Source organism: Callospermophilus lateralis, chromosome 7 (genome assembly GCF_048772815.1).
Source record: "Callospermophilus lateralis isolate mCalLat2 chromosome 7, mCalLat2.hap1, whole genome shotgun sequence".
In the NCBI taxonomy this organism is placed as follows: Eukaryota; Metazoa; Chordata; class Mammalia; order Rodentia; family Sciuridae; genus Callospermophilus; species Callospermophilus lateralis.
In genome coordinates this window covers 54,026,948-54,051,746 of record NC_135311.1, presented here as the reverse complement: position 1 = coordinate 54,051,746, position 24,799 = coordinate 54,026,948, and the positions used below count along the sequence as shown (strand labels likewise).

Sequence of the window (24,799 nt, the reverse complement as noted above, 5' to 3'; positions counted from 1 at the left end):
ACAGTAGAAAGAAGTTATGTATTTTCTCATCACTCAAAATAGTTATTAATAATGCCTTAGTGCATTACCTCTTGTCTTTTTATGTTTTTTGCAGAATAGTGATTACTTTTAAATAATTGATAGTTTTTTTGCGATTAATAGCATAACATGATCATATTCACATTACTTTATATTCTTCAAATACAGTTTGTAATGACTAGGCAATATTTCAAGTGGAAGTGTCATACCTTATTTTGTCATTTAAAAGTTTCTTAGACATGTAGATGACCTAAATTCTCTTTTAAAACTGTTATTCATAATTTTATGATGGACAGAACATCATTACCTAAACCTTTTTTCATTTTAGGATTATTTGTTCAGAAAAATTCCTAAAAGTTTAATGATGAACATATTTAAGGCTATGTGTATCTGTGTGTGCATGCATGCACACATATACTATACAGCTAAATTATTTTTCAGATTTGTTCTAACAGAAGATGAGAATGCCCATTTTGCCTTGCTTGCTCATTATTGTTCTCTTAGAGTGTGCTTTACTACAATTTAACTTTCACTTTCTTAAAAATAGCATCTTATTATAAAATAATATATTAGAAAAAATAGAAAAACAGAAAACCATAAAGGCAGACATTAAAATGATCTGTAATTCTGATGTGTTCCTTTGCTAGAAATTCTATAACAAAGTACCACAAATGGGCTTAAACAACAGAAATCTATTGTCTCATAATTCTGGAGGCTTAAAGTCCAAAATTAAGGTGTTATCAGGGTCGGTTCTTTCTGATGGATATGAGCGAGAGTCTGTTCCTGGTTATTCTTCTCCTAATCTATGTTACATCTCTGTACCAAAATTTCTCCTTTTTATAAGGATAGCACTTGTATAAATTGCAGTACACCATGAGGATCTCATTATAATTTGATTATATCTGTAAAGACCTTATCTCCAAATTAGGTCATTCTGATGGAATAGGAATTAGGACTTTGATATATGAATCTTGAGGGGTACAGTTCAATTCCTAATACTGTGATACCCCTAAGTATACATTATTGAAAAGCTCAATACATTTTCATTTGTTCTTTTTTCAGTGCATATTTAAATGTACTGTTACAATCTTATAATATTAATTTATTTCTGTCTTCCATAAGTTATTCTTTTCTTTGATTTTTTATTATATTCCAATACCTTCAGTGGTTGACTAAAACTTCAGATAGTACCAAAACGTATATGTACTATGTTTTATCCTATATATATGCCCATGATAAAGTTTAATTTTTAAATTAGGTACAGTAAGAGATTAACAACAACAACTGATAATAATAAAGTATAACAATTACAATAATATACTATAATGAAAGTTATGTGACTTTCAACTAGGAAGCACGTTACAGTGTTTCTTTGGCATATCCAAATTGCAAACATCACTACTCTTGTACTTTGGGACCATTATTAAGTGAAATAAGGGTAACTTGAACATAAGCATTGTGGTAATATCAGAACAGTAAATGTGATAACTGAGATGGCTACTAAGTGATTAATGGGTGGGTTATGTATATAGTGTGGATACACTGGACAAAGTGGTGATTCATGACCCTGGAGGACAGAGTGGAGCTGGACAGCCTGATTTTATCATGCTGCATAGAATGGTATATAATTTAATACATATGATTTATTTTTATTATATTCCATTTAATATATTTGGACCATGGAAACCATGGAATTCAAACTATGGATACAGGGGGACTGCTATGATTAAAATATATGTTCGGATACAAGAAAATATTAATATATCAATTTTATATGTCACTGAAGGAAAATTAAATTGGGGGTTGAAAAATTATGAATTCATATATATATGTATAATTATGTCATTAGTAATACCAATGCTATATTGTCAGAAAAATAAACTGAAGAATAAATAGATTTTCTATTTATTTTCAGGTTCATAGTTTAAAGACAAGAAGAATGAGGTTGATGAGTGTGTTTGAGCAAATGGTAAATGAAGGAGGAATTTTTTCTCTTTGGCGAGGAAATGGTACAAATATTATCAAAATTGCACCAGAGACGGCACTCAAGATTGGGGCCTATGAACAGGTAAATGTTATTGGCAAAGGAATTTTAAATGAAGATTAGATTTTAATGTAATATAAAAATTTTGACTTTTATGAAAGAGAAAACGGGAATGTACATAAGCAATAGTTATCAATGTAAACATTAATTTTATTTTCATTTGATGACTGTTTGATTGCATATTGCTATTATCTACAAAGAAAGGCTGCATGGATAACATTATATCATCAAAACTGATGTTTGTTAGTAATTCTTCTAATTTCACTGTCATAATGTGACATTAAAAACATTTCATAATGGTTTTTCCTTTAAATAATTTGAATGTTTTGTGGAATTGAATTTTTCATTTATTACTAAGTAAAGGATTAATCTCAATTTAATCAAGTGAATAACAGATGAGAAATATACATTGAATTAAAAAATGTGTTAATCTGATTTAGGATTTTACTTCAGGGGCTTAGGTAATTTACTTTGAGATGAACCACATTTACTTTTGAATATTATATGTTATTGGTGTCACATAAGTGCCCAAGAATGCTTTGAATGTGGCTCAAACTTTTCATCTTAATTGTATACCTTGTAGTAATTCTTTAAAAAAATTTTTTTTAGCATATTACAATCAAAGTACTTATAGAGGAAATTTTGTACCCTAAATTGGAAATAAGATTGCTGGGTACAAAGGATCCAGTTGAAGTTAGTAGTCCTGAATATAACATGATATCCAGAAGCATGCAGATGTATAAAATCTTGCTTATAATAGGTTTTGAATTTTGGCAATTTCCTGGATTCCGATATTTATTCTGTGGCTACCCTGAGCAAGGTCTTATGCTGTAGTCTGGGGCTACATGAGTAAACAAGATAGAAATAGTTGATCTGCTCTTCTAGACTTTACTTCTATCAAAATTAGTTGTTGGGAGCTGGGTTGTGTTTCAGTGGTAGAGTGCTTGCTTAGCATGTGTGAGGGTTTGATCCTCAGCACCACATATAAATAAATAAAACACAGGTCCATCAACAACTAAAAAATATTTTAAAAAATTAGATGTTGAAATTTAAGGAGGGTTCATCCAATTTAGTGTACAAAAACAGCATGTTATAAAAGTACAAAAGAAGCAGGGAAGTCTGTGTATTCCTTATTGTTATCAGGAACATATAGGTTTTATTTGTGATATCAGATACAGGTGGGAAAAAATGGCCTAGACCTTAAGTCATCAATATGCCATCCTCACTACTCATGGTGACACAGGACAACACAGAGAGTGCTCCAGTGATGCACTGTTCATTATTAATTAGGACTTTGGCTTCACAGTTCTTTCTAGTCTGCCACACTGGCAATAAGCGACCATGGACACACTTTCCCTCTTTAGAACAAGACTTGACTAGAGAAAGCAGCAGGTTTCCCACTTCTTATCTTTGGCCTCATCTTGGTTACTGCTAGCCTTTCCAGGGTACATCACTTCACGGGGTTAAGAGCTCTTCCAGGACTCTAGCACATAGACCTCCTTATAGCTGATTTATTACAATGAAAAGATACAAAGCAATATTGAAGAAGAGCAAAGGTGAATGGGATGAAGTTCAGAGGAAACCAGAAGTAGGCTTTCAAGGGTCCTTTTTCAGAGCTCTTGCTTGATTACTTCAGCAATGAATTGTGACAACACATATAAAATGATCTTTACCAGAGAAACTCCTTAGAGTCTTTGTGCCCAAGGTTTATTAGGGCTGGTCTCTCTGCCTAGCATGTACCAAAACAAGCAGGCATTCAGCATAAATTATATTGTCTGTGTAAAGAGTTTATGCACAGTGAGCCATTCTTGACAGAGAATGATAGGAACCCTCCCCAAATCCAAGTTCCCAAATAGAAGCCAAGGGAGAACTTTACAAACAGGACTTTCAAGGGACACCACTCTCTGGCATGCTGAATTAATTCTTTTCTGTACATAAATCATTTTAGAAATGTCACAATGAATCACACAAATTTCTCCTGTAAACTTTTAACTTAAAAAAAAATACTAGTTGATTCTTTGACATCAAGTGATGCTATTATTTCTTATATTGTTTTTCGTCTTCTCCCTCTGGTTTATTGATGTGTAATTGAAAATTAAAGTATTTTATTTATGGTATAAACATAATTTATGTTTTAATATATGAGTACATTTATTACTTTAATATACATATCTATCCTCTTAGCAAATTTCAAGTGTACAATACAATATTGTTAATTATATTCACTGTTATATAAGAGATCTCTAAAATTCATTCATCTTGTATAAGTGAAACTTTGTGTCCCTTGATCAACATCCCCCCATTTCTCCTCTTGCCAACAATCATTTTACCTTCATATTGCACATACAAAATAATGTTTGTCTTTTGGCATCTGGTTTATCTGATTTAGCATAATGTTTTCCAAGTTCATTCATATTGTTAAAAACGGCAGGATTTACTTCTTTTAAAAGACAATTCAGCCTTTAAATTTTCTATGTATCTTATAATTGTGTTGTACATATACCATGTTTTCTTTATCTATTCATCAGTGGACATTTAGGTTTCTTCCATATTTGGGCTATTGTGAATAATGCTGAAATAAACACAGAACTTCAGATATCTTTTTTGAGATACTGATTTTATTTCCTTTGGATATATATATGCAGAAGTATGATTACTGGATCAAAAGGTAGTTATATTTGGGGTTGAACCACCATTTGACCCATTCCACTCCTTGACTCCAAAGGACTTAAAATTAGCATACTACAGTGACGTAGCCACATCAGTGTTTACAGCAGTTTAATTCACAATAGCCAAGCTATGGAACCAACCTAATGCCCTTCAACAGATGAATGGATAAAGAAAGTGTAGTATATATACACAATGGAATACTATTCAGCTATAAAGAAAAATTTGCCAGTAAATGGATGGAACTGGAGAATGTCATGCTAAGTGAAATAAGCCAGTCTCCCAAAAATCAAAGGCTGAATATTCTCTCTAATATATGGATGCTAACCCATAACAAGGAAGGGTAGGAAGGGGAAGTAAAGAAATTCATTGGATTAGACAAAGAGAAGGGAGGGAGAATGGGAACAGGAAAAACAGTAGAATGAATCGGACATAACTTTCCTATGCTCATATATGAATATATGACCACTGTGACTCTACATTATTCACAAACACAAGAATTGGATCAAAATTATAATAGGTTGTCAAAATATACCCTTTTGTCATGAATATCTAAAAACAACAAATAAAAAACCAGTAAAATAAAAGGTAGTTATATTTTTAGTTTTTATGGGAATCTCCATATTGTCATCTTTGGACTTTATGATAATAGTTATTCTAACAGTTGTGAGGAGATATGTCCTTGTAGTTTTGAGTTTGTATTTCCCTGATGATGAATGGTGTGCACCTTTTCATACAACTGTTGGCCATTTGTATGTTTTCTTTGAAGAAATGTCTATTCAAGACATTTGTGATTTTAAAATCAGATTATTTGTATCTTTTGCTATTGAGTTATAGTGGTTCCTTACATATTTTGGATATTAATTCTTTATCAAATATATGGTTTGTGTTTATTTTTTCCTACTCTGTAGTTTGCTTTTTAAATCCACTTTGTTGATTATTTCTTTTGCTGTGCATACATTTTATAGTTTAATAACGTTTTACTTGTTTATTTTTGTTGCCTGTAATTTGAGGTCATATTTGAAAAAATCATTACTGTGATCAATATCAAGAAGCTCTCTCCAATGTTTTATATGAAACATTTAATTTTAATTCAACTTTAATAAAGATATATCACTTAAAAAAGAAGATATTCCTCTAATAATTTTAGTTTTACATCTTAAGTCTTTGAGTTGATTTTCTACATTTTTCTACATCTACCTATTAAAATTCTCAATGGTCTCATTTCTCAGTACCTATTTTCTGTATTAGAAAATACAGCTTTCTGTTATTATAACATAATACTTGAGTCACATTGTCATTCAGAGGAATATTGACTACTTTCACATATGACCAGGTTCCCTTAAAAGATAAATCCTTGAATAAGAAAATTATGTTCTCATTAAATTAGGTGCAGAAGAGTTAATCAATGGGATGGCATCAAATTAAAAACTTCTACACAGCAAAGGAAATAATAAGGAATGGGAAGAGAGAACCTACAGAATGGAAGAAAATCTTCACTAACTACTCTTGTACAGAAGATTAATGTCTTGAATATATAAATAATTAAAAAAAACCTCTACACTAAAAAATCTAATAACCCAATTAATTAATGGGAAAATGAGTTAGACATCATCAAAAGAAGAAATGCACAAATGGTCAACAAATATATTTAAAAATGGTCAACATCATTAGCAATTAGGGAATTGCCAACCAAAACTACACTAAGATTTCATCTCACACCAGTCTGAATGGCAATCATCAAGAATACAAGTAATTCCTATGTTCATATATGAGTGCATGACCACTGTAATTCCATATCATGTACAACCACAAGAATGGGATACTAATTAGAATAAGCTATACTCCATGTATGTATAATATGTCAAAATATACTCTTCTGTCATGTATATCTAAGAAGAACAAATAAAAATATGGGAAAATATTTTAAGAATACAAAAAATAATAAACACTGGGGAGGATGTGGATAAAAATGAACCCTTTTACACTCTTGGTGGGATTATAAATTAATACAACCACTATGGAAGTCAATATGGGGGATCCTTAAAAGACTAGGTTTGCAACCACCATATGACCCTGTTACACTACTCCTCAGTATTTATCCTGAGAATTAAAGTCATCATACTACAGAGATACATGAATACCCATGTTTATTGCAGCACAGTCCACAGTAATCAAACTATGGAACTAAGCTTAGGTGTCCATCAGTAGATGAATGGATAAATAAAACATGGTATACATACACAAAAGAGATTTATTTAGCCATAAAGAAAAATGAAATTATGTTAATTGCAGGAAAATGGATGTAACTGGAGACCACCATGTTAAGCAAAATAAGTTAAACTTACACAGTCAAGAGTCCTATATTTTCTTTCATATGTGGAAGCTGAAGAAGAATAGGAAAAGAAAGGTGGGGGCTGATCTCGTGAGAATCAAAGGGAGATCAGTAGAGGAAAGGGACCAGGGGGCAGGAGGCAGGAAGAGAGGGTGGAAGTGCTTTGGGGTGACACTGGCCAAATTATATTGTTACATTTATGCATGTACACATATGTAACAACAGAGCCTATCAATATGTACAAGTATAATGCACCAATAAAAATGTGGAAATAAATAGGTGGCAGGAATTGCTGTCAATCTAATGGATTTAATAGTTCATATATAAAGTCTGTGGATCAGAAGTAATATTTTGCAGCTGAGTAACTGTGGATTAATCAATCTTTAGAATTTTGGAAGCATCTGTAAAACTGGAAAATTAATTTTTTCTTTCCTTTTTTCAGGTACAACTGTACTAAATATATTTCCCAAATACTTTAAAATTAAATTATATTCACATAAGTAAGTTTATTAAAATATATGAAGTATTGAAATAAAACCATTAAGTGTAAAGGTTAGGTTCTTCTTGGCTACATTTACTCTGGTGTCATTCTGTTTGGAAGGGCTACAATGTTAGGTGTTCCCAAAGATCATCTGTTAAAAAAAAAAAAAAAAAAAATTAGATGGTTCCTCAGCAGCTACTGGTAGTCGATTTTGGTTTTCAACTGAATGAAGTGGCTCTTTTAAAGTAGGTGGTAAAGTCAGATATTTAAGCTTATGTTCAGGCTTTCTCTTCAACCCCTTCAAAGACTTTTACTTTTATTCTACCCACTGAAAGCCCTCTTTCTTTGTCAGGAAAGTCTAGCCATTCCCTTTTCCTTTCATGCCCTAACCTCTAATGATTGCTTGGTTCTCTGAAGATAGGGGGATTCACAGGACACATGAGAATTTTAATAAGTTTGAGTGATATATTGAAGATATGTTTGTAAGAACATGAAAGGGGGTGGGCTTTGTTCATGGTTCATTTCTCATTTAAATTACATATTCCATTTATGTGTTATGATTTACGTTAGTTCTTGTTAAAACTTCACTTTTAGGTTTAGGTTTCTGTTTTCCTTTTTTTCTACATGTTTTTATAATAGCTTACCCATTACTTGAGCTAACTGAAATAAACTATGCCTTATAACAAAAAGAGCCTCTCATGTTGTTACTGTTCCTGATTATCCAGTAACCAAACAATATTAAGTGTTTTCTATGTGTAAAGCATGATGCTAAAAAGTGATAAAAGGTACAATCCTGTCAGGCATGGTGGTGTCTGCCTGTTAATCCCAGCTACTCAAGAGGCTGAGGCAGAAGGATCATAAGTTCAAAGTCAATCTGGGCAGTTTAGTGAGATCCTGTCTTTAAAAAACAAAGTCTGTAGGTGTAAGTAAGTCATAGATTGCCCCTGGGTTTAATCACCAGTACCAGGGGGAGAAAAGAATACAATCCTTGTCCCCTTTGTGTAATTTGCATGCCACATATGAAATAACACATTCATGAATGTGCTTAAGTAATTTAACACTCCTATTAGTTTATTCCACAAAGAAAAAGGAAAAAAGAGACTGAATAGAGGACTCTTACTTAACTTTGTAATATAAGTAATTGGAATCAGGTATTCTACTGGGTTGTGCTAATGTCAGTTATCTGATATATGTTTTAACATAAATTTATACTATTAATGTTATAAATTTAGAAAGGTATGTATTACATTTCATTAATACTATACATTTTAATACTTTTGTTTGCACAGTTTAAGAAATGGCTTAGTTTTGATGGTTCCAATACAGGAATTTTTGAAAGATTTATAGCTGGTTCATTGGCTGGAGCAACTGCTCAGACCTGTATTTACCCCATGGAGGTATGTATTATTATAAAATTTTAACTAAAACCATGTTTTAATGCAAATGATAACTTCTTATGAATGAATTCCAGATAAGTATTTTATATAATAATGTAATAAATTGTTTTATAGCTACAGGTTTTAAATCTCATGTCACTTGAACTCAGTGTTTTTTTGAAACAAAGATAGTATTGGAGATAGACAAGAAGATAAACAGTAATTTATTGTTTGATTGATGGATGGATAGAATCATTTGTTTAGTAATCAGGGAAATTTAGATAGCGTACCCACTAAGTTTAGCTGTTTTACTTAGCTAGCTGTTATACAGGATCCAGAAAATAGTCAGACAGGGATTTTGATCATGTCATTTATAGTAGAAGGGAAAAAAAATACATCATTAATGATGATTCAAAATAGAAACAGTAAATTCTAGGAGAGAGAACCATATACCATGTTATGGAAACTCAAAGGGGAGAAATTATTTTTAGCTAGGGATTTCATGAAAGCAGGGAATAAAATGTGTGAGCCTGGCTTAGAATTTGGCATGCAAGGATTATGAGTAAAGGCATTTTAGGCAGACATAACAGCTTGAGCAAAGGAATGGAGGTTAAAAATGTCAGTATGTTTAGTTTTGGACTGGACTTTTAAGTAAAGGGTTGGGACCTAATTGGAAAGCCTCTTGAATTTAACTTTAATTCCTCAAAAAATTAGAAGCCATTAAAGACTTTGGAGCCTGCAATGTGATCTTGGTTATTGTATCCGTTTTTTTTTTTCTTTTTCTTTGTCTCACCTTTTTTTTTTTTTTTTTTTTTTTTTTGAGAAGAGATTAGAGAGATCATTCCCTCAGTCACGGAAATGATAATAAGAGCTCAAATTCTAGGGAAAATTGACTCCTCTTAGAGCTCTTGTGAGAATGGACAACTTGAAAAATGGAAAATAGGAAAAAATGGAAGGAAGAAAGTGAAAAAGTCTGTGGGCTGTGTGCCTGAGTGTTAGAAGAGTTGTGTCTAGGTTAGAGTCCTAATAGAGGTAGAGGATGAGAAAGGGAACCAGATGAGATCAGATCTACATTTACTTAATTGTAGTAGTTGGTGGGACAACCAAGTTATTATTTTCAGCAGGCAGTTGCAAATGTGATACTGAGACTTGAGATTTCAAATCTTGGCATACCATCTGCAGAGAGGTGTTAATTGAAGCCATGAGATTGCCTAAGGAAAATGCAAGGGTTTTGTTTTGTTGCTTTCTTTCTTTTTTAATGCTGAGAAAAAAACTTTTGAGATCTTAATTTAGGGAATAAGAAGAGAAAATAAAAGCATGACAAAATGAAGATTTACTTGTGTAAGAGGAAAGCATACTTCCTTTGAGAAGACAGAAAATTTTAAGAATGGGTTCTGCAGAAAGATTCATGAAGCAAAAGAGTTTCTATTGATGGCACAGAAGCAGCCCCACCAAGTTATGTAGTTTGCCCAAACAAGACAAAATTTATTCTTTTTTGTCTTCCCTGTTTGAGAGAGCAATTTCTCCAAGCATGTATAGAGTGGCTTTTAATTAAGTTAATGGAAATTAATACAAGGAATGAGACTATTAGAATTGTATCTGGCTTGGGAATATTTACAGAGTCAGCTGGAGCCTGCTGTTGTCTTTGTAGTTTCTGTGATGTCACTACTTTAAGAGCCCAGAGTTATTTTAAGTTACATATTATAGGTCTTACTATTTACCTCAGTGTACATTTTAAGCATATATAGAATTTTTTTCCTATTGGTTTTTCACTTTAACATGGCCCCATATTTTTTTTATTTCAAATGAATTTGTTTCAGAACATGTTGCCTTATTGCACATTAAAGGCACACTGCTTAATTTTCTTGTTTGAATATTTTTAATGTATTTGCTGTTGCTAAGTAAGACCTAGCTGTTGAAAAATTATAGTTATTGTTTATGGTTGTTTTCTTTTTTGGTTTCTATAAAAGTTTGTAAACATCATGGTACAATAAGCCTCACTAGTTTGATAGATTAGCAGAGTGAATCTAATAAATATATTTTTCTTATGTTCTTTCATATATAGGTAATAAAGACTAGACTGGCCGTGGCTAACACTGGAGAGTATTCAGGGATTGTCGACTGTGGCATGAAGCTTCTGAAACAAGAGGGTATCCGAGCTTTATTTAAAGGCTATGTTCCTAACTTGCTGGGCATTGTACCTTATGCAGGCATAGATCTTGCTGTTTATGAGGTGAATTCATTCTCAAAATGTGACGTTATGGGTTAAATTTGAGAATATGCACAACAGTTTTTTATTCTAAAAACATGATTATAAATCACCTTTCATTAAGCAGCTTTTGACTGAGGAGTGAACTGAATGTTTTTATTTTTGTTTTATATGTAAATATAAAATATAAGTTTTTTTACATATAAAACAAAATAATTTTATATTTACATATAAAACAAAATAATAATAACTAATAATTTTAGTTTGGTTTTGGTGAATTACTTCTTAGTAAGGATTATAGATAGATATTCCAATAATATAGTGGTTTTCAACCCTGGGTGCAAAATTGAAATCATCTATATGTAGATCTTTTAAAAAATAAGATTGTTGAGCTATTTCCTGAGACTTTCTGACTTAATCATCCCAGGGAGAGGTCTGGGATCCAGGTTTTTTGACTGCCCAGAAGAATCTGTGTGTAGGTAAGATTGAGAACACGAACATATCATTGCCATCTAGGAAGATTAGACCTGAGGGGAGAAATACCTGGGTTGGAAATGAGAGCCAGCATGGAGATAGGCTAAAAGTCCTGACAGTGCTGTCCTAATGAGGCAGGACTTTAGGGTACTCCCTTTTAGCCGGTCATTTCCTACATCTGTCTCAGGAAAATCATTTTAACAACATTCACCATTTGTTTGTAAGAACTAGGTGGGAGAGTATGATTAGAATAACTCAGATTTCATTCTCAATATGGAAAGGAGAGCTTTCTAGGCATAGGCCTGTAGTATTTTTGGCAAGTAGTACCTCCATCGTGTGAAAAATAGCTCATCTCATTTATCACTATAACAAATAAATTATATTTTTGTAGATGTTTAGAGTATGAATATTATGGCACATATTTTTCTTTCCTTTGTGTTTCCTGGTTTCTGTGATCTTATTAAAATAAATGTGTTGCTTCTGTATAAACAGAAGAAATGGGCTTTCTCTGTTCTTTTATGTCTACAGTTTAATATCTGTAGCTTTCATACCAGTGCACCACTTCTCTTTTTGTTGTTACATGATTGTAATAAGTGTGTACCATGGAAAGACACTATGGAATTTATTTTTCAAAAACATCAAATTCTACATTTGGATAATTGTCAGTACATAATAATAAAGTAGCTGCTACCCTTTATAAATGAACAGTTCTAAAAGCACTCAGTGATGTTTTAAGCCTATTATTTATAAATATTTTTTCCAGCCACTTTTATTCAAGGAAAAGAACATTTGGAAAGATAGTCTCTCTTAAAAACTGAGAAAGTGTGGTTTCATTAACCTGTAGTAGATTGTGCAGTCTTCCTCTCTATAATATTTTGTTAATCTCTGAGAATCTTCAGAACTTTGTTCTGGTCTCTATCTTTAAACCAAAATAAATAAGCAAAGGAAAACAAAACAAAATACCCACCCCCCGCTAAAAAACAAAAAAAAATTAAATAAATAAAAAAATAAAACACACAGAGAAACACAAACATATGAGAACTCAAAATTCAGGTTACTTATTTGAAAACATTTGTGCATCCTGTCCTTGATATGTCAGTGCAGTAGCCTTTCTGTACTAAAGTTTATTCATCTTAGAGTTGCATAGTAGTTAAAAGGATATTTATTATTCTCTCTCTGCCAGTTCTTGAAGAATCATTGGCTGAAGCACTATGCAGAAGACTCTGTAAACCCTGGGGTAATAATTTTGCTGGCCTGTAGTACATTGTCTCACACTTGTGGTCAGTTAGTCAGCTTCCCTCTGTATCTCATTAGAACTCGCATGCAGGCTGACGGTGAGTTTTGTCTTTTTAATGAAGTAATAACTAAGTAGTATGTTTTAAATAAGTATAAATTAATGATTTCAAAAACAGAAGAACTTATAAATAAATAACTTATAAATAAAGTAAAAGTTAACTCTCTAATTTAAAGCATGAAATTTGAAATAATAATTTAATTGACTAGAGCCTTTTGTGAATTGTAGGTTTTATTTCTTCTTTAAAGCTCTCTTTGGAACTGTCCACATTTTCTTCAGTAACTGATGATCTCATTGAGGAGTTTTTGTTTTTATTTAGATTCAAAAATACCACGTAGAACAATAGAAAAGGTTTTGTCAAACTTAATCAAAGTTTACCCCATAGAAACAAAGTTTTTTCTTCTTGGTTCTGCTATCACCATCATGTCCCACATTGGGAACTTAATATATTTGTGGAAATGAACTCACTTACATTGATTCAGTCTACTTAGGGAGGGGTCAATAATCAGAAGGATGATATCTGCTTTGTTCCTCTCAGAGTGAAATTTAGGAATTTAGATTTTAAGAAAATACCTTTATGGCTTTTAAAGAATAAAATAAAATAAAATAATCAACTTCATATTATCCCATAATCTTCTTGAGTGAACCATTTAAGGAGTTTACATGGCATGTGAGATTCTTTTACATTCTCTTTCTTCCTCTTTTTTAAGTTAGGCCTTTGGATTTAATTTATATTGCACATTTAATTTATATTGCATTTAATTTATATTGCATTTCCCTCTCCATTCCACCACACATCCATTCTTCTATTGAACTACCTGTATCATATGTAATTCCAAATGCTCCTTGGAGATACTTTGTGAAAACTTTCAGCTTTTTCAATAGAACTTTCTGCAATTATGGAAATATTTTATAACTGTATTATCTACTACAGTGGTCACTAATCATATGTGGTTGACTCTCATGCACTTGAAATGTTACTAATGTGACTGAGGAGCTCAGTTTTTAGTTTTATTTAATTTTAATTAAATCTCAGTAGCCACATGTGTCTTGTAGATATCATATTGAACAGCACAGGACTATTCTATATGAAGGGAGAGAAGCATACTCTGAAGTAATTTCAACTTCTGTAAATTCTAATTTATCATTGAACTATCTTAATACATAAAGATTAAATACTGAATTATACTGATCTTTTTAAACTTGTAGCTCTGGTGGAACAAGAAAAAACACCTATGATTCAGCTCATCCAAGAAATATATAAGAAAGAAGGAAAAAGAGGATTTTACAGGGGTATCACCCCTAACATCATAAAGTTGCTTCCTGCAGTAGGCATCGGCTGTATCGCTTATGAAAAAACAAAACCAATTTTGGGATTAACCTAGAAGTGAAATATCAAATTTTTATCATTGTCATAATCACTGAATCATAAGATAATGCCTGGGTTATAAGGAGATCATACCTTTTACTAAAAGGAAAGAAGTATCAAATAACTGTTAAAAAATATTCTCTTTATTTTATCTATTATAAAATGCATAAATTAAATAATAATTTTGGTAAAGTTCTTTAGTAATTTTAAATCCTTAATATTTGCCAAATTATTTTTACATTTCCTGCCACTCTCCCTTGAATCCTAACTTGAGATTTATTTTTGATTGGATTTGAATATGGCATAGAGTAACATAAAACATTTGGTCAGTTGTAAGAATTTATGTGAGCCTTTTTTGCATTTAAAAAAATTTTAAAGCTGAGCTTTAAAAAAAAAATCAGTGCATTTAAAATTGATGTTTCTGTTAATCATTGGAGTCCCTGCTTCTGTTCTTTAAGGAAAATGGAAAGTTGGTTTCATAATTCCTTCTATCGTATTGTAGATAGAATAATGATAGCATATTATTTACTACCCTGGGCACTTTAGTTTGTAAATATAAATATTGTTGTCTCATTTCTTGAAATTTATGGCTTATATAAGGAAGTTGACATTGAGAAAAAGACAGCATTGGACAGATTTTATCTTCTGGTTGAAAACATTTTTTAAAAATTTTTAAAAATTAAATCCACTCTTTCACGTTTACTGAAGCAATTCCTACTTAAATTTAAGAGTTAGTTGGATTAACCCTTTGATATCCTAAATAGCTGCTTCTAACTTTTATTAAAAAAAAAAATCACAATCTCTATTGGGATTGCTTTGAAGAGTGAGAAGGTGGTAGTTGGCTAGTTGACCACTAATGGTCATTGAATGAAGAATTGTTATACTAAACTAACTAAAGTCCAGGTTTTGATCTTTTGCCTTAGTGATACAAAACATTTGACTTAATTTCCTCAAAATTATCAGTTTCTTGTTGCTAGGTTAACAAAAATAACTCTAAAGACTGAGATATAGATCAGAATACAAAGTCACTAATTTATAGTGGAGCTTAATACTTACTATTAACCAAAATACTATTGTCTCTTCTCTAGAGCATATTGTTGCCCCAAGTGCTCTTTCCAGTACCACTGAACGTGCATGGGGCAGAGTGCACCAAAGAGACAGGGCTGAAGAGACAGGTGTTGGCACTGGGACTAAAACACAAGCTGGAAATTAGGCAAATCCAGAAAGTAGAGAGCCATAGAGTGAGAAAATCCAAAATCTACACACAAATTACTCTTAAATACTTGATGAATTCCTAACCTGTATAGAGGATAATACTCTAGGGAGAAAAACAAAAAGTGGCAAAGGGACTTCAGCAGCTTTCTGGTTCTGGGCAAATGATTTGAAGTTCAAATCCTGCCAAGTTACTGGGGTGTGGGTAATTCCTTGCACTTTCCACTGAAAACCCTCAAAGGGCCATATTTTAGAAGTAAATTCAGGATTACAGGCTAAAATTAAAATGTCCTAACAAAACCTAAAACTTAGCTACCATACAATTAAAATGATCTGCCAGAGGTTTTAACACATCATTAAAAAAACAAAACCAAAACCAAAAAAACCGATAATTAGTGAATATAACAAAGTCCAGAACCTCTACAATGTGTTATCAGTAATGTCCAAATTTTTAAAAATTATAGAAGTAGGAAAACATCATCCATAAGTAAGAGAAAAACATCATATATTAATAGATTCACAGGTAATGTAAGTGTTGTAATTAACAGAGAAGGACATTAAATAGCTACTGTAAATAGAATAAGGAAAAAATAGGATGGGTCAAAAGATGGAGAATTCTGGCAAAGAAATGAAACTATAAAAGAACCAAGTAGAAATAATAGAATTGAAAAAATACCTGGAAACAAAAACTCTTAAATTTGTTAGTAACAATTAGTGATGACTAATCAATCACTAACAGTTAGTGAAGAGTTAATGAACTTAAATATAGATCAATAAAAATGATCTCACTTGAAGACCATGTAAAATAACCAAGCATTGTGGTGCGTATCTCTAATGTCAGTGATTTAGGAGGCTGAGGCAGGAGGAACACAATTTTGAGGCCAACCTCAGCAACCTAGCAAGACCCTGTCTCAAAGCAAAAACATAAAAAGGGCTGGGGATGTAGCTCAGTGGTAACACACCCCTGGTTCAATCCTGAGTACCAAACAAACAAAAAACCCCAAATAAACAACAACAAAGCAAGTGAAAATAGACTGGGGAAAAATGAGTATCAGTGATCTGGGATACAATATTGACATGTAATACATTTAATTAGAGCCAAGAAGATGAGGAATGAGAAAATAGAGTGTAAAAAGTACTTGAAGAAATAATGGCTCAAAATATACTCAATATTTTGGTGAAAAGAAAATTTACAGACTAAGGATATTTAGCAAACTTTAAGCAAGATAAAATTAAAACATAACAACACATAAAAGTAAAACCGCTGAAAGGCAAAAATAAGATTCCTGTTAACTTAAAATCCCCACTTGTTTCTTTTCCTCTGCTACTTTCTTGAGTCCTGTCAGTTACACTTCACATCTTCATGTTGTCCAGTCAAAACCTCCTGTTATTTGAACATCTCTTAAATTTTTTAATGTCTATTTTGTGATCTTCTTTTATAATTTTAATAGGCTTCATTACATGTTTTTCTTTATAAAAATAAGTGTAGGACTGTTACAATTTTCATTTACCTGTAGTAGACATTTTTTATACATGTGAGTATTCATTTATAGGAAATTGGCTACTATGGCTTTCTTTTCATAATACTTTAGGCTAAATGCTGAGTGTATTCATTTTTGTTAATCACAGCTGAATGAGATGAAATTCCTGGGTTAGAATTAGAAGGTTGAGTGAAAATAGTAGGGTAAGTTTTTCTTTTCCATTGTTCAAAATAGCAAGAATTATAATAACTAATGTTTCACAAAATATCAGTTTAAGTCTGATAGTATAATATTAAGTAGTTGTTTGAAATGATGGTATAGGAGAATATAAGTAACATAGAATAGTGTTATACCATGTCAACTGGGAAAAGCAATATTCAAAATAGTATATTTAATTTGAGATTATTTTAGTGGAAAGAGAAGTATGCAGTAAAGGATTTATATGATAGAGACAATGAGAAAGTAGGGGGAGGGAAATTCATACACACACATATTTACACAAGCAAAAGAGTAAAAGTTTATATACTGAAATTAAATCTCTGGACAATGGAATCATGAGTATTTTTTCCTCTATGATTTTTTTTTGTATTTTCCACAATACGACAAATGTGTCATTTTTTATAATCATAAATAAAACTACAATTCATATTAAAATGTCAAAAGACATTACAGGCTATGCACAATGGTGCATCTGTAATCCCAGTAATCACAAGGCTGAGGCAGAGAATTCCAAGTTCCAGGTCAGCCTCAGCAACTTGGTGAGACCCTGTCTCAAAATAAAAAATAGGGCAAGCATTGTGGCTCAGTGGTAAAGTTCCCCTGAGTTCAAGTCACACACCCCTGCCCCATAAACTGTGAGAAAAAAGAACTTTTAAACTAGATCTTGATAGAACATCAAAAGAATTCAGTACAAAGAAAAAAAATTTAAGGTGGCAGAAATAAATCATTCTCATATAATTCAGCTGGCTAATAAAGCCTCCTCATTGTAAGATTAACTGTCTTAGACAACTTTTAATCAGAATTACATTTTTAGGATAAAATAGGTGTATTTTAATTTATTTTAAAAACAGTAGTTTTATAATAGTTGATTCTCTTAGCCATCACCTCTTTTTCTTCTAGGGAGAGGATATAACCTTCAAAGCAAACTGTTGCCTCTAATGTTGTTTATTTATTTACTTTGTCAGGTCTCAAAAGACTGCCAGGATATCTACTCAGGATGTTTTGGTAGGCAGCAGGAAGTTCTTCTGAGCTTTAATAAATAAATTTGGCCAAAGAAAATTCTAATGGGTGCAGGTAGCCAACCTTGCTCCAATTCATTCATGTACAACCTAGATTAGTGTAGCAAGTCATAACTAGACTGGTAATTATTTAATTATCCAAATTTTTTTTAATTTAATGATTAAAAATGACAAAAGTAGTCTTTTTACCCTTTTTTTGTAGCAGTGTGAATATTTTTAGACCAATGAACTTTTTTTTAAGTAAGAAGTTTAATTTTGACTTTTTTAAAGACATAATAGAATTTAGTGCTATAGAATATTTTAAACATTTAAAATAATTTTTGAGCTAATATCATGCTTTAGAGTATGTGTCTCAGAATTCTTCCAGTATCCCTACAGAAAGATAGGAAAGGCATTAATCCAATTATACAAAGAAATGGAAGCTTGGGGATATTAGGTTAATTTGCTAGCAGTTAAAGATGTCTAAAGGAAGAAATGGGAACTAAGGTGATTTTTAGAAAGGACAAGGTTATTGGAACCAAAGAAATATGGATAAGAATAATGATTCTGTAATTTGAGAAAATCACTCAGTCTTATTGATAATTGATTTTAACATATGTAAAAAAGGGGGATATAAATTCCCTACTTTGGTGGACTGTTTGAGACCTGAGTGAGAATATATGTGAAGCATCTAGAATTTAGGATGTTTCTCTAACAGCTCTCTCCATTAATTTCTCTTAGATTTTTCTGTGTTTGACGAGAGAGTTGACTAAATTAAATATGGAAACAAGCATGATTTGTGAGAAGGAATTCCTAAGCAATGTTAACTATTTCCCAGTGTCACTCTGAATTTACTCTGTGGGACTAATTCTTCCATTGCTCTAGATGAAATTTAGGGTAAGTCCCATGATTTTTCTTATCACTTTCAGTTAATAAGATTCTTTTAAAATAATATTTTTGGACCAGTGTAGTCATCAAAACTTCAATTTAAAGCAAATCCTTCTTTCTGTCTCTCTACTCAGGCCTGATGTAGATCCAATATCTGCAATGATAAGTGGGCATGCCAGCTTTTGATTCTTTCTTAGCTGGCTAACCACCTCAGATTCATAACAGGGCTGAGAGGAGGGGAAAGGGACAGTAGACAGATTCTTACTAGACCAGTATTTTTGCCTACAGCACTGGATTCTCTTCCCTGACAGCTTTCAAAGCTCTCTTTCACATCTGATGATTTTGGTGGTTTCTTTGGAAACTCCCTTTCCTATCAGGCTACTAGGGAGCTCTCATGTAGCTTCGTGATGAGGATTGTGGTTACTCATGCCTTCTCAGCCCCTAGATATCTGATAGTGCCTCTACTGTTTTCTCCAGATGAAGTCTGTTTATTCCTCCAGGCATCTCTTGTAGACAAGCTCTCTGCCCTGGTTTTCTCTTACAAAGTCTACCACTGGAACAGAAAAAATTATGAATTCTATTTCCACAAACTCTGGGAGAATAATTTGCTCAAGGTAGCAGCTTCTTTTTACTTTATTGTGAGAACAGCTAGCTAAGATTTCTTAATCATGTTTATTACAATAAAGTGTTCTTAAAACTCATGAGATCTACCTCAAACTTTCCAGGTAGTTTCACTAAAGCTTCTTTCTCAAGGCTGGAGGTAAAGTCCAGGTATCCCTTCTCACTTGGAGGGAGGGAGGTACAGAGACTCAAAGCAGCAGGAATCTCAGACATTCTCTTCTAATCCAACAGTTTTTAAATTTTTTTTAATCTTAGCAATTGAAGGATTTATTTTTAATTTATTTATTCTAATTTGTTATTTATGACAGCAGAATGTATTTAAATTGTACACATATACAACACAATTTTTCATGTCTCTGGTTGTACACAAAGTAGAGTCAGAACATTCATGTCTTCATACATGTACTTAGGGTAATGATGACCACCTCATTCCACCATCTTTCCTACCCCCATTCCCTCACACTTCCCCTTCCTCCTCTTTGCCCTATCTAAAGTTCCTCCATTCCTCCCATGCTCCCCCACCATCCCCATTATGGATCAGAATCCACATATCAGAGAAAACATTTGGTATTTTTTGGGGGGGATTGGCTTACTTCACTTAGCATAATATTCTCCAACTCCATCCATTTACCTGCAAATGCCATGATTTTATTCTCTTTTAATGCTGAGTAATATTCCATTGTGTATATATACCACAGTTTCTTTATCCATTCATCTACTGAAGGGCATCTAGGTTGGTTCCACAATTGATCTATTGTGAACTGTGCTGCTATAAACATTGATGTGGCTATGTCCCTGTGGTATGCTGTTTTTAAGTCCTTTGAGTATGAACCGAGGAGTGGGTTAGCTGGATCAAATGGTGGTTCCATTTCAAGTTTTCCAAGGAATTTCCATACTGATTTCCAGATTGGTTACACCAGTTTGCAATCCCACCAGCAAGGTATGAGTGTACCTTTTCCTACACATCTTCACCAACACTTATTGTTGTTTTATTCTTAATAGCTGCCATTCTGAGAGGAGTGAGATGAAATCGTAGAATAGTTTTGATTTGCATTTCTCTAAATGCTAGAGATTGAACATTTACTCATATATTTCTTGATTGATTGTATATCATCTTCTGAGAAGTGTCTGTTCAGGTCCTTCCTTGGCCCATTTATTGATTGGATTATTTGTTTTTTTGGTGTTAAGATTTTTTTTTAATTCTTTATATGTCCTAGAGATGTGTGTGTGGTAAAAATTTGCTCCCATTATGTAGGCTCTCTATTCACCTCACTGATTGTTTCTTTTGCTGAGAAGATGCTTTTTAGTTTGAATCCATCCCATTTATTGATTCTTGATTTTATTTCTTGTGCTATGGGAGTTGTATTTAAGGAAGTCGGCACCTAATCTGACATGATGAAGATTTGGGCCTACCTTTTCTTCTGCTAAGCACAGGGTCTCTGATTTAATTCCTAGGTCCTTGATCCACTTTGAGTTGAGTTTTGTGCATGGTGAGATATAGGGGCTTAATTTCATTTTGCTGCATATGGATTTCCAGTTTTCCCAGCACCATTTGTTGAAGATGCTCTCTTGTCTCCAGTGCATATTGGCACCTTTGTCTAATATAAGATAATTGAAATTTTGTGGGTTAGTCTCTGTGTCCTCTATCCTGTACCATTGGTCTACAAGACTATTTTGGTGCCAATACCACGCCATTTTTGTTACTATTGCTCTGTAATATAGTTTAAGGTCTGATATAGTGATGTCACCTGCTTCACTCTTCTTGATAGGATTGCTTTGACTATATCTGGGTCCAGATGAATTTCATAATTGCTTTTTCTGTTTCTATGAGGAATGTCATTGGGATTTTGATTGGAATTGCATTAAATCTGTATAGTGCTTTCCGTAGTGTGGTCATTTTGATAATATTAATTCTGCCTATCCATGAGCAAAGTAGATCTTTTCATCTTCTAAGGTCTACTTTAATTTCTTTCTTTAATGTTCTATAGTTTTCATTGTAGAGATCTTTCAACCTATTTTGTTGATTCTCAAGTATTTTATTTTATTTTTATTTTTTGAAGCTATTGTAAATTGGGTAGTTTCTCTTTCACAGGATTTGTCACTGATGTATAGGAATGCATTTGATTTATGGGTGTTGATTTTTATATCCTGCTACTTTGCTATATTCATTTACTACTTCAAGAAGTTTTCTAGTGGAATTTTTGGATCCTTTAGGTATAGAATCATGTTGTCAGCAAATAGTGATAGTTTGAGTTCTTCTTTTCCTGTCTGTATTCTTTAATTTCTTTTGTCTGTCTAATTTCTTAGGCTAGTGTATCAAGAACTATGTTAAATAGAAATGGTAAAAGATGGCATCCCTGTCTTGTTCCAGCTTTTAGAGGGAATGCTTTCAATTTTTCTCCATTTAGAATGATGTTGACATTGATATTAGCATAGGTAGCTTTTACAATGTTGAGCTATGTTCCTGTTATCCCTAGTTTTTTAGTGTTTTGAGCATGAAGGGGTGCTGTATTTGTCAAATGCTTTTTCTGCATCTATTGAGATGATCATATGATTCTTATCTTTAAGTCTATTTATGTGATGAATTACATTTATTGATTTCCATATGTTAAACCAAGCTTGCATCCTTGGGATGAATTCTACTTGATCGTGGTGCATGATCTTTTTGATATACTTTTGTATTCGATTTGACAGAATTTTATTGAAAATTTTTATCTATGTTCATTAGAGATATTAGTTTTCTTTTCTTTGATGTGTCTTTGCCTGGTTTTGGAATCAGGGTAATATTGACCTCATAGAATGTGTTTGGAAGTGTTCCCTCTTTTTCCATTTCATGAAATAATTTGAGGAGTATTGGTATTAGTTCTTCTTTGAAGGTCTTGTAGAACTCAACTGTGTATCCATCTGGTCCTGGGATTTTCTTGGTTGGTAGGCTTCTGATGGCATCTTCTATTTCATTGCTTGAAATTGATCTGTTGAACTTGTGTATATCTTCCTGATTCAATGTAGGCAAATCATATGACTCTAGATATTTGTTGATGCCATTGAGATTTTCTATTTTATTGGAGTGCAAATTTTCAAAATAATTTCTAATTATCTTCAGTATTTCTGTAGTGTCTGTCATGATATTTCTTTTTTCATCACGGATGTTTTGAATTTTCTCTCTCCTTCTCTGTTAGCATGGAGAAAGGTTTATCAATTTTATTTATTTTTTCAAAGAAACAATTTCTTGTTTTGTCAATTTTTTTAGTTGTTTCTTTTGTTTCAATTTCATTGATTTCAGCTGTGATTTTAAATATTTCCTGTCTTCTACTGCTTTTGGTGTTGATTTGTTCTTTCTCTAGGGCTTTGGGTTGTGACGTTAAGTCATTTATTTGTTGTCTTTTCTTCTTTTAAGGAATGAACTAATTCAATGAACTTTCCTCTTAGTACTGACTTTGTAGTGTCCCAGAGATTTCATTATGTTGTATTAGTGTTCTCATTTTCTTCTAAAATTTTTAAAATCTTCTCTTTGATGTCTTTTGCAACCCATTGTTCATTCAATAGCATAATATTTAGTCTCCAGTTGTTGGAATAGCTTCTATTTTTTATTTTTTCATTGATTTCTAATTTCATTCCATTAGGATCTGATATAATGCAGGGTAGTATTTCTAGTATTTTTTGTATTTGCTAAGAGTTGCTTTGTGGCATAATATATGGTCTATTTTAGAGAAGAATGAATGTTCTGCTGAGAAGAAAGTGTATTCACTAGCTGATGGATGAAATATTCTATATATGTCTGTCAAGACAAAGTTATTGATTGTATTATTGAGTTCTGTGGTTTGTTTGTGTAGTTTTGTTTGGAAGATCTATCCTATGGTGAAAGGTATGTTAAAGTCACCCAGAATTATTGTGGTCTATTTGAGTCTTGAGAAGAGTTTGTTTAATGAACATAGATGCTCCATTGTTTAGGGCATATATATTTATAATTGTTATGTCTTAAGCAATAAGAAATGTCCTTCTTTATCTCTTTCATTAAATTTGGCTTGAATCTACTTTATTTGATATGAGGATGGAAACCCCTGCTTGTTTCTACCATCCATGTAAGTGGTATGTTTTTACCCAACCTTTCACCTTCCGTCTGTGGATGTTTTTTCCTATGAGATGAGTCTTTTGAAGGCAGCATATTGCTGGGTCTTTTTTTAAAATGCAATCTGCCAGTCAATATCTTTTGACTGGTGAGTTTAGGCCATTATAATTCAAGGTTATTTTTGAGGCTTGATTCTTATTCCCAATCATTTTTGTTTATTTTTGGTATTTAATTTGACTTGTTTTCTTATTTGGTTGGTTTTTCCTTTAGTGTAGTACCTCCCTTTGTTGATTTGCATTGTTGTTTTTCATTTCCTCCTCATGGAATATTTTATTGAGGATGTTCTATAGTGCAGTCTTTCTGGTTGTAAATTCTTTCAACTTCTGTTTATCATGGAAGGGTTTTATTTCGTCATCAAATCTAAAACTTAATTTTGTTGTAATATAAAATTCTTGGTTGGTATCCATTTTCTTTCAGAGCTTTGGTATATGTTGTTCCAGAATCTTCTAGCTTTCGCAGTCTGGGTTTAAAAATCTGCAGATATCCTAAATGTTTTCCTCCTTTATTTAATCTGATTCCTTTTTCTTGTGGCTTTTAAAATTCTCTCCTTATTCTGTCTTCTAGGCATTTTCATTATAATATGTCTTGGTGTGGATATGTTGTGATTTTGTACATTTGGTGTCCTGTAACCCTCTTATATTTGATTTTCCAGTTTGTTCATGTTTAGAAAATTTTCTGATATTATTTTATTGAATAGATTGTTCATTCCTTTGGTTTGTAATTCTATGTCTTCCTCTATCCCAATAATTCTTAAATTTGGTCTTTTTATGTTATCCCATAATTCTTGAATATTCTTCTCATGGTTTCTTACCATCTTCACTGTGTGGTGAACATTCTTTTTAAGATTATATATTGTGTCTTCATTGCCTGAGGTTCTGTCTTCCAAGTGATCTAATTTGTTGGTATTATTTTCTATTGAATTTTTAATTTGGTTTATTGTGTCTTTAATTCCAGTATTTCTGTTTGTTTGTTTGTTTTGTTTCA

The 24,799-nt window shown here is 32.3% G+C and overlaps 1 protein-coding gene across 1 annotated transcript in view; it reads left to right on the top strand.

Moving 5' to 3' along the window:
* LOC143404257 (mitochondrial adenyl nucleotide antiporter SLC25A24-like) overlaps positions 1–14,283 on the top strand; it is a 51,119-nt gene extending 36,836 nt beyond the window's left edge. The window contains exons 6-10 of the mRNA XM_076862499.1: positions 1,934–2,086; positions 8,835–8,942; positions 10,987–11,154; positions 12,788–12,938; positions 14,108–14,283. Coding sequence (XP_076718614.1) covers positions 1,934–2,086; positions 8,835–8,942; positions 10,987–11,154; positions 12,788–12,938; positions 14,108–14,283 — 756 coding nt within the window. The remainder of the gene's footprint in view (positions 1–1,933; positions 2,087–8,834; positions 8,943–10,986; positions 11,155–12,787; positions 12,939–14,107) is intronic.
* Positions 14,284–24,799: the final 10,516 nt, after the last annotated feature.